Here is a 10018-nt window from a genome sequence, read left to right as displayed (position 1 = left end):
GTGTGCTGCATGTGGATGAATAGTATTCATCAAGAAATTGTCAAGAACTATAATTGGAATTTTTTTGTTTTTCAAACAGTTATTAGCTCCTTATTTAGGAAAAGCTCATATGAAAGAAGGAAATCCCGAAAACACAAAGAAAATGTTAGCAGCATGTGCACAATGAACAAATGAAGTGATTTGAGCTTTTGAATGAATAATGATTGTGCACATAAATAGACACGACAACTGCAATCAATCATGTCGTATTCAATCAATATGCCACCATTCGTTTAGGAAGTCGCTGGTACAAACGTTGCATATCTTTGAGATCCCTTTAACGTATATATTAAAACATTACCATGGTTTGATGTTGTGTCTTTTCAGGGGGTGGGGGGGGGTTCTTCACACAAATGGGCCCAAAACAAGCGTGTATCAAACAAGAGTTTAATATCAGCATTTTAATGTACATTTATTTCACATTTTAAATAAATATTCCATCCTTAAAATTATTTTACACATCCTCAAATAAAAATATATTTATATATGTATAAAAAAACAACAACACACATTCAGGGGGCAACGAAAACAAGAGTGTGTGTGTGTGTGTTTGTGTGTGTGTGTGGGGTAGGGGGGAGTAGTGTGTGTGTCGGTGGGGTCCTCACACGATGCATTTTGTACATGTCGGATACAGTTACAGCGGGAAACCTGCGATTATCAGACGTAGCTGCCACACCGTGTGAGAAGATTCAGTCGGGAGGCTCCGAGCATCGCAGCGTGTTGGAATCGGGGCCCTTTAAGTCTCCTTGAGCAGCAGGCGAGAGTCCAACAAAAAGACTCTAGTGGTCGTAATGAAACAATACAAATGAAGAAGAAAAAAAACACATCGCACACTAAACTAAGATGTCCCGATGAGTCAGATAATTAGTTATGTGCATCTGAAAACAAAGCTGACAACACTTTCTATGACACGTCATGCATTATGAAAAACACCTGTAATAATGATGTGTTATTATCGGCTTGTAAGCACAGAATAATTAGAGTTATAAGCTCTCCCAAGTATTCGTGATGCTTATAACCATAATAATTGTAAAGCATTTATAATCACTTATAAGGTGAAGTATCTTAATATTTCACAATTACTTTTTCCCCCCAAGAATAATAGTGTATTCTAACTTCCAAAGATGTGTGATATATTAGAAAACAAATTTTAATGTTTTCTAGCAATGCAGTATACGTCATAATACATTATAATGTGATTATAAGTTACTCAAAGTGGTCGTTGTTGGATTCAGGTAAAGGGGGAAGATATTAATAAGTTTACACAACACACAAAATGTTGTAAAAACAGTGACCACTTAGATTATCATAGTATAATGCATTATAACGGTGATAATAAGTGCTTATAACTATTCTCTCATATTTATAAGCAGATAATAACGCATCAAGTATATTTATAATGCGTTACAGACATGGTTATAGAAAGTGTTCCCTCAAAACTTTCTTTTTTAAACAGGTCAGTACTAAGTCTGGAGTACAAAAATAGATTCCTCATGTTTTCATCTATACTTTTTTTTTTTTTTTACTTTGAGAAAAATAGAAAACGACCTACAATATAAGATATAGTAATGTTCAGTATAAAATGCCTTTAGAGGTTGTTGTTTTTGGGGGGGGGGGGGGGGGGAGATCGTCGGGGGCGAGAGAGGAGTGTGCCGGGCAATTCTGTCAGTCCCGTGAGTCTCTCTCCCTCTCTCTCTCTCTCTCTCTCTCTCTCTCTCTCTCTCTCTCCTCCATCTCCCGGCATCCTCAGCGCTCCGACGAGGGGCGCGTGCGCTTAGTCCTTTGCCTGAAGGGGTAGTGGACGAAGTCGAACGGGCGTTGGTGGCTCGTGTGCGCGGGCTGTTGCCCCTTGGGCAGCCGCTTCATGAAGTGGACCTCACGCTGGTGCTGGCGCGTCCGCGAGCCCTTCCGCGGCCGCCCGCGCCGGGTGAAGGCCATGTACCAGCTCTCGTAGCGCGCGTTGCGCAGCGCCGTGTAGTTGTTCTCCAGCACGATCTCCGTGAAGATGCAGTCGCGGCCGTGTCCGTTATTCTGCGCGGGGGCAAAAACACACACAAGAAACGGGTTAGTTGGAAGATTTACCAATAGGGGGGGGGTGGATAAAAAGCTTTCCCTGTGCAGCACACACGCGCGCGCAGACGCACATACGCAGCCCTCCCCCTCGTGCATGTAGCATATGCTACAGTCATTACAGATCAGAGAGGGGGGGGGGGGGGGTAACAGTAAGCGATGACTCTTCCCCCCTCCAGCAAACATCCAGCGGGTCAGTAGCTGGACCCCCCTTCTAGTGTCACCCCCCCCCCCCCCCCCACCACCAAATTTGTCCTGTTGCATTAGTTTAATAAATATAACCAGGCGGGTCTGCTCTGAAATTGAATGACAATCGATGGACCCCGACACACAGCTTCCCCGGGGCCTACTGCATGCGTTCAGCTAAGGGCCCCCACTCAAGCCGCCAGTGTGCAGTTTGGGGGAGGCGGGGAGGGGAAGGGGGGGGGGGGGGCGCTCCTGTTTGCTGAGTGAAAATGTACAGTAGGCCTATGGGTCAGCTGAAACAGCATCGACTTGAACCCGCAGTGCTGGCCTACTGTAATGAGCCGTGTGTTAAAAATAGTCACCCAAAAAAGACTTAATTCTCTCTCTCTCTCTGTCTCTCTTTGAGACACACACACACAAACACACACACACACACACCCAGGGGCAGGCTGTGACTGGGCCGGTAGCTCGGGGCAGATGGTGTGCGAGGCAGGGTGCTGGGTGGGTGGAGGGGTTAGCGTGTGTGTGTACGTGAGTGTGTGTGTGTATGTGAGTGTGTGTGGGGGGGGGGGGTGGTGCTGGCAGCTCTGTTTATTAGCCCTCACAGTGAGATAGCCTGAGCCTCAAAGACACACACACACACACCTACACAGCAACGAATACACATCCGGGACGACACTAAACCTCGACCAAGAACCTCATATAAAATCATGAGGAAATCACCACACACCATCTAGCAAGTCATCTTTTTCTTAAAGGTTGGTTTTCTTTGCAGATTATGTGGAGGAGCGAAGAAAATTCAAAACTTCGAGGAGCTTTAAGAAAGTTGTTTTTTTTGCCCGTGAGGGGCATAAAAGATCGAAACATTCTCGCGTCCCTATTCAGTGCCATCTCGTGCCCTTGTTGAGCGCTCTTGTCCACGGAAGTGTGATTCCCACTCCCAGGTAGACGACGGACACCGTTGCTTGCGCTGTTAGCAGCAAGCCGCCGGCTCAGCCTCGTGGCGGCAATAGATCGGCTCTTGATTGAATTTTGCGTTTAAAGTCGTGAATCTAAACAACTGTTGTGCTCCTAGTGGTTTTGAAGATATGAAAGGTTGAAATTATTCTTTAATAACAAACAAAGACTTCATGTATTCACGTAGGACTCATGTAGTCACGTAGGACTCATGTATTCACATAGGACTCATGTAGTCACGTAGGACTCATGTATTCACGTAGGACTCATGTATTCACGTAGGATTCATGTATTCACGTAGGACTCATGTATTCACGTAGGACTCATCTAGTCACGTAGGACTCATGTATTCACGTAGGACTCATCTAGTCACGTAGGACTCATCTAGTCACGTAGGACTCATGTATTCACGTAGGACTCATGTATTCACATAGGACTCATGTAGTCACGTAGGACTCATGTATTCACGTAGGACTCATGTATTCACGTAGGACTCATGTATTCACGTAGGACTCATGTATTCACGTAGGACTCATCTAGTCACGTAGGACTCATGTATTCACGTAGGACTCATGTAATCACGTAGGATTCATGTATTCACGTAGGACTCATGTATTCACGTAGGACTCATCTAGTCACGTAGGACTCATGTATTCACGTAGGACTCATGTATTCACGTAGGACTCATCTAGTCACGTAGGACTCATGTAGTCACGTAGGACTCATGTATTCACATAGGACTCATGTAGTCACGTAGGATTCATGTATTCACGTAGGACTCATGTATTCACGTAGGACTCATGTATTCACGTAGGACTCATGTATTCACGTAGGACTCATCTAGTCACGTAGGACTCATGTATTCACGTAGGACTCATGTAATCACGTAGGATTCATGTATTCACGTAGGACTCATGTATTCACGTAGGACTCATCTAGTCACGTAGGACTCATGTAGTCACGTAGGATTCATGTATTCACGTAGGACTCATGTAATCACTTAGGACTCATGTATTCACGTAGGACTCATCTAGTCACGTAGGACTCATGTATTCACGTAGGACTCATGTAGTCACGTAGGACTCATGTATTCACGTAGGACTCATGTATTCATGTAGGATTCATATATTCACGTAGGACTCATGTAATCACATAGGACTCATGTATTCACGTAGGACTCATGTAGTCACGACATGGAGAACATAGTGAAAAAGCAGTCCCGGCTATTTCAAGATGATGTTAATATTCTATATTCACAGTACATTTTATTGGATTTCAGTTTTGCTTGAGAATTTAATTTAACATCTTACTTAGCGCCGGAACTAATGCCACGCCAAAGACTAACGGACGAAACTCTTGACCTCTGCTGCCTGAGGCCGACTTGTCTCCTCACCTTGCCGATGAGCTTCCCCCTCTTGTTCATGCAGATGTAGAAACCCGTCTCGGCTCCCTTGATGCGCACTCGGCTCCCGAACGTGTCCGTCTCCACGATGAGTTTAGCTGAAGGGATCAAACAAAAAACAGTTTTCTTAGGATGGCCTGTAAAGAAAGGTTGACGTGACCCCTTTTCTTCCATATTAGTTTTTAACTAGTATTGTTTAAAACTTTAAAAAATCTGAAGGAATGGCTTAACAGCGTGGACATAAAAGCATCGACAAAAACACACCCAGAAATGCTTGAGTGTGTTTCCAAGCATATACACACACACACACTCACACACTTGAACCCGAGGGACCGTTCCTGGGGATTTTGTGCGAGCTGAAATTGTTGCAGAATGACAAAACCACGTGTCTCCTCATTCTTTGAAAGCTAAAGAGGAGTGACCCTGGCAGGCCCATCGAGAATTACCCTGCAAATAAATCTGCGTTGACCTCACACATAAAGCTCCACGTTTATCTCTAAATAGCCGAGACGTACCGAGAGACGGTTCAAAGAGCAGAGGACTTTTATTGCTTTAACGTGCACTCTGCAGTAAGAAATCATACAGACTTGTGACAGAATGACAGATTCAGCGATGTGAAATTCTCTATGATTTTTCTCCAGAAACATTCGGATATCTTTTCTAACCCGTGTCATGCTTCCATGTTGTCGACCTCAGGGGTCACCCACCCGCCCACCGCCTAACCGCTACACGTGTCCGTGAGTTACGGCTTCGAAGTGGCAGCTTCAGCCAAGTCTGAGTCAAAGACAGCCATGGGAAGGCTTCCCCCCCCCCCAATCACACACACCACCCCCACCCCCCTTTCACACTTTCTCTCTCGTTGAATTCCTCCAGGTGACCTGAATAACTCGCTCTCTTCTTTAGGCCACACAACGTGACATCATCGCAAACAACTCCAATTTGATGTCCCATTTTGAATAGGTATCCTAAAACAAAGGAGGGCAGGCCGGAGAGACTGTAAAAAGCTCAGCGAGGCCCGTACAGGCCGGACGGAGTGGAGGGGTGGAGTGGGGGGTATGCAGGAAATGTTCGGCAGGTAGAGAAGTGAGACGACTTCTAATGGCTCTTCCAGACCAGGGCGGGATCTCTGGAGGATCACCTCCAGCGCCATCTACAATCCGGCGGACGGTTTGTGTAAGCTCGGAAGCATGCAGAAGAGACTTTGGACCATGAGACCGCCTCAGCCAGTAAACTGGTTTCAGGGTAAAGGCTTCGCATAACGCTGATGATAAGAGGGGGGGGGGGGGGCAACTTTGGTCTATTCACCTCAGCGTTTTGAAACCAGACGGAAATAGACTGAATGAATGGGAAACCATTCTAATACCCTCTCTACTTGCTTATGCCCATTCACACTTCTTTATTGATCAAATATAAATATTATATTAGACTTTGAGTTATTTCAGCTCATTTTGTTACTGCTTCAGGTCGTCTGCACGAGTTAAATGTTATTATTAGAATATTGGCCTTGAGCTAAATCAGAAAAACAAATGGTGGAATAATTTCAATCACAAAGCAAAAACGAAATGTAGAAGTAAAAATGAATATTGGTGACTTACAAAATAATAATTGAATAATACATTTTTTTTAAATGCTTCACATGTGCAGGCCAGTGGAGATACACATGTGACAAAGGAACATGTTTGAGAAAAACATTTCATCTAACCCGAACCTAAAATGGGTGAGCAGAGAATTACAGATTTAAATGGCTTGAATTAAAAATAGAATAAATCCAGATTATGGATTGCATTGGTGCTAAATTTACAAGAACAAATATCTATAATAATTTGAACCATACAATCACTTTATTTTATTTTGTATCTACGCTATATACTTTAATATGTATATAAAATAGCCGTTGGGCACCACAGAAAGGAATACACGTGTGTCTCTGATGCTATGGGGCTTTTCTCTTACCGTGGATGTCCCCGTCGTCGGCCATGGCGTTGATCTTCTTGTTGGGCAGGACCTGCACATGCTTGCCGCTGGTCCGGCTGTACAGCTGGTAGACCCGGATCAACCTGCGGCTCACGCGGTCCGTCACTTTGCTCTGCTCGCTTACATGCTGCGTGAAATTAGGCGGGGACTGATTGGTTACCTGTCAGAAATTAGACGTCACCACAATCATCAGTACGTGTTCATTTTTTCTCTTTCTTTTATAATTTAAAAAAAAGGTGTATTTTGTTTGTATTTTACGGACATAAAAAAATTTAAATCGGGTTCGGGTTACTGTATAGGGAATTATAGAGCGCAGATATATCCTAATGCAACACGAGCTTCTTGTTGTTTACCTTCCACGAGTGACAAGTGTAACTAACAACTTCCAGGGGCGCCGCTGCCAAAGTAAAATGAAATGAATGGCTTCCCAAAACAGACGCGCGGCGTGATTACAGGTTGTGCGCGCGGGGAGAGAATGCGCGCATCTGAATGTGGATCTCCCCGTCTGTGATGGAATGACTCTCCGCCGACCGAAAGCATCGGCCCTCTGCTTACTTTTAAACCCCACGACATTTGCTTCCCCCAAGCGTTTCCCCTCTCTCACCCGCGTCTGTGCCCACGCGTCGGGTGCCAGGCCCGGTGTGCGTTCATCAGCAATCGGTGCCAAGCGAGCCGCGCGCCCTCCGCAGGAGCCATCCGATATCGTTGTTATCCCAGAATGTTGCGATGAAGCCCCTCACCTTACCCCCCCTCCCACACACACACCCTGCACTGTGCGTTGCGCGCTTCCATCGCCATATGCGTTTTTATTTATTCTGTAATCCGCATTGTACCGCTCAAAATGAAATACAAAAATCATGACAAAAATCATGACAAAAATAAATGGAAGGCAGTGACATACCTGAGCGTAGTAGCAGAACGCAAACAAGTGTAGACACCTGCAACAAAAAAAGAAAGGAAAATACATGTTAAGTTAGTTCGGGAGCGGCGGAGGTGGAGGTGCAGCGGAGGAGAGAGAGCCACTCACAGATAGCTGAGTCTGGATGCGCCTGGTCGCATGTTGGATGGAGGGTCGAAAAAAATCCTCTTCCAGTAAATTCTCACCAGGGCTGCGAAGTCCAACCGACCTCGTCGTAAGTCAAACACTCAAGTCCAAAGAATTCACCGGAATCCACAACACACGCACACGCGCGCGCGCACATACACATACACACACACAAGGTCTGACAGAGGGGGCTCATGCATGCGCAGCGAGCACACTCCTCGTCAAATAAATATCCATAACTGGCTCAAATAGCAGTGATTACTGACTGAAGACTTTCTGTCAGAGAGGCCACGCAAAGTCTATAGGCCTAAGTGCTCTTGCAGAAGCGGAGCTGCGCGTTGAAGTGTGTCTCTTTTTTTGGGATAAAGGCTGCAGAGTTTGGTTCCCCTATTAATATACATATATATATATATATAAATATAAATATATAGGGGTTCCTATTCTATGTATGTATATATATATATATATATATATATATATATATATATATATATATATATAAATATAAATGTAAACAAACAAGTTGGTCCCGTGCTGTCAGACTATTCCTCGTCGTTTGTAATCCTCTGCGGCCCTCAGGTGAGATCCCGTGCGTAGAGGAGACTCGGGGCGATGCTCGATGCTGCTTCTGCTTCCTCCGCTCGCTTGTGGCAGGACGACAGGGGCTGGAGGCTGTTCTCTCTCTCTCTCTCTCTCTCTCTCTCTCTCTCTCTCTCTCTCTCTCTCTCTCTCTCTCTCATCCCACACACCGCTGCCGTGTCAAAGCCTGTCGGTCGGTCGCGCTCTATACGCCCCCCCCCCCACCCCTCCGCCCCCCGGTTAAAAAACGGCAGGGCGATCTTGCTGAGAAGAACCCCCCCCCCTTTGCGGAACAAAAGCGCTCTTACCCCCCGCCCCCCTCCCAACACACACACACACACTCTTGATTTAAAACATCTCTCCACCTGAGGAGCGGCCCTATTGGTAAGAGGGAGGGAGGTGTTGTCTAGGAGGAGCCTGGGCTGCACGCGCACTAACACAAGTCTGTAATATATATAAAAAAATGAATGTCTATATATATTTGTTTATACATATATGAATATATATTTAAAATAACTATATATATATATATTTAAAATAACTATATATATATATATTGCCTTTAATACCGATATGATCTGTTGATATTGGGCAATATAATATAAACTGAATTGAAATGGAATTGATCGGTTAACGCGGTGACCTCCTGCTCATCCCTCCTCTCCGCCCGTGAAGGTTTTTTGGGGAAGGGGGGGGGGGGGGGGGCAGCTTTGTGTATTGACAGAGCAAAGTGTGAGACATATTAAAAGGATTACAGGCGATTAGCGCTTCTTCTTTTTTAAACCCCCCTCCCTTAATTGAAAGAGAACTGAACTGCGGAGACAGGCTTAAAATGAAAGAAGACTTATTCAGCCCTTCACCCGAAGCTTTGACAACATGAAACACTGATGCGCCACATTAATTACCCGCACACCGCACTTCTTTTTATTATTATAGAGAGTAAGCGCGATCGTTATCAGTTCAGACTTTATTGATTGCTTCGGCCATTAATTAGACCCGATGGGCATCGGCCATTACAGCACACAAAAACTCACCACGTCTGATTGATACAACTGGCATTGAAGGTGTCGCTAAATTAGGAGGAGAGGCTGTATAGTGTAACAAAAAAACAACAGAAAACCAAAGCAAATAGGAACAGTTGATTATACTCAAGGACCAGGACGACCATGCAGGAGCCAAAGATAACAGTTTCCCTCTGACTTAGACAGCTTCAGAATTATGAATGAATAATGTACATATTGACCTTCATGCTTCATCTTTATAAAGCATATTAGAGGCGCTTATCCCGACTCAAATCAGTGATGATTGATTTTGATGTAATGCCGGGGGAAGCCACCAGTGGGCGCTACAGAGAGTGTTGGGGGAGTGTGTGTGTGTGTGTGTGGGGGGGGGGGGGGGGGGTCCGTTGTCCTTGATGGTGTAATGCCACAGTTATCAAACAGAGTACTGGAGCTGTGAATGGCAATAGCATCTTCTTCTTCTGTGTGTGTGTGTGTGTGTGTGTGTGTGTGTGTGTGTGTGTGTGTGTGTGTGTGTGTGTGTGTGTGTGTGTGTGTGACTGCATGTAACCAACAAGCAAGAGGCGAAGTGGTCAGTGTGTTTAAAGTGCGGTGCATAAGTGTACTAAAAACTGCTATTGGAAGTGTGTGTATGTGTATTTTGTGTGTGTGTGTGCGTGTGTGAGTGTGTGTGTGTGTGTGTGATAAGCGGCAGGTAACTGACACTCCGTACCCTGGCTCAGGGCCCTGCTGCCCTCCCCTTAACCC

General features: G+C 45.2%; 1 protein-coding gene across 2 annotated transcripts; it reads right to left on the bottom strand.

Annotated features, from left to right (window-relative positions):
• Positions 1–1776: 1776 nt before the first annotated feature.
• fgf8a (fibroblast growth factor 8a) lies at positions 1777–7687 on the bottom strand. Of its 2 annotated transcripts, none has more exons than XM_056435733.1 (5): positions 7656–7687; positions 7530–7566; positions 6608–6788; positions 4646–4752; positions 1777–2070 (listed from the first exon to the last, which is right to left on the bottom strand). In XM_056435733.1, exons 1-5 carry the CDS (start codon positions 7685–7687, stop codon positions 1786–1788), a joined length of 642 nt encoding a protein of 213 aa, XP_056291708.1. In that variant the 3' UTR covers positions 1777–1785. The 2 variants fall into 2 exon arrangements, with proteins under 2 accessions (XP_056291708.1, XP_056291709.1); XM_056435734.1 differs by having other exon boundaries at positions 6608–6755.
• Between the last annotated feature and the right edge of the window lie 2331 nt (positions 7688–10018).

Source organism: Pseudoliparis swirei, chromosome 17 (assembly GCF_029220125.1).
Source record: "Pseudoliparis swirei isolate HS2019 ecotype Mariana Trench chromosome 17, NWPU_hadal_v1, whole genome shotgun sequence".
Lineage (NCBI taxonomy): Eukaryota > Metazoa > Chordata > Actinopteri > Perciformes > Liparidae > Pseudoliparis > Pseudoliparis swirei.
The sequence above is the reverse complement of the archived record's forward strand: the minus strand, read 5'-3'. Positions and strand labels throughout refer to the sequence as shown.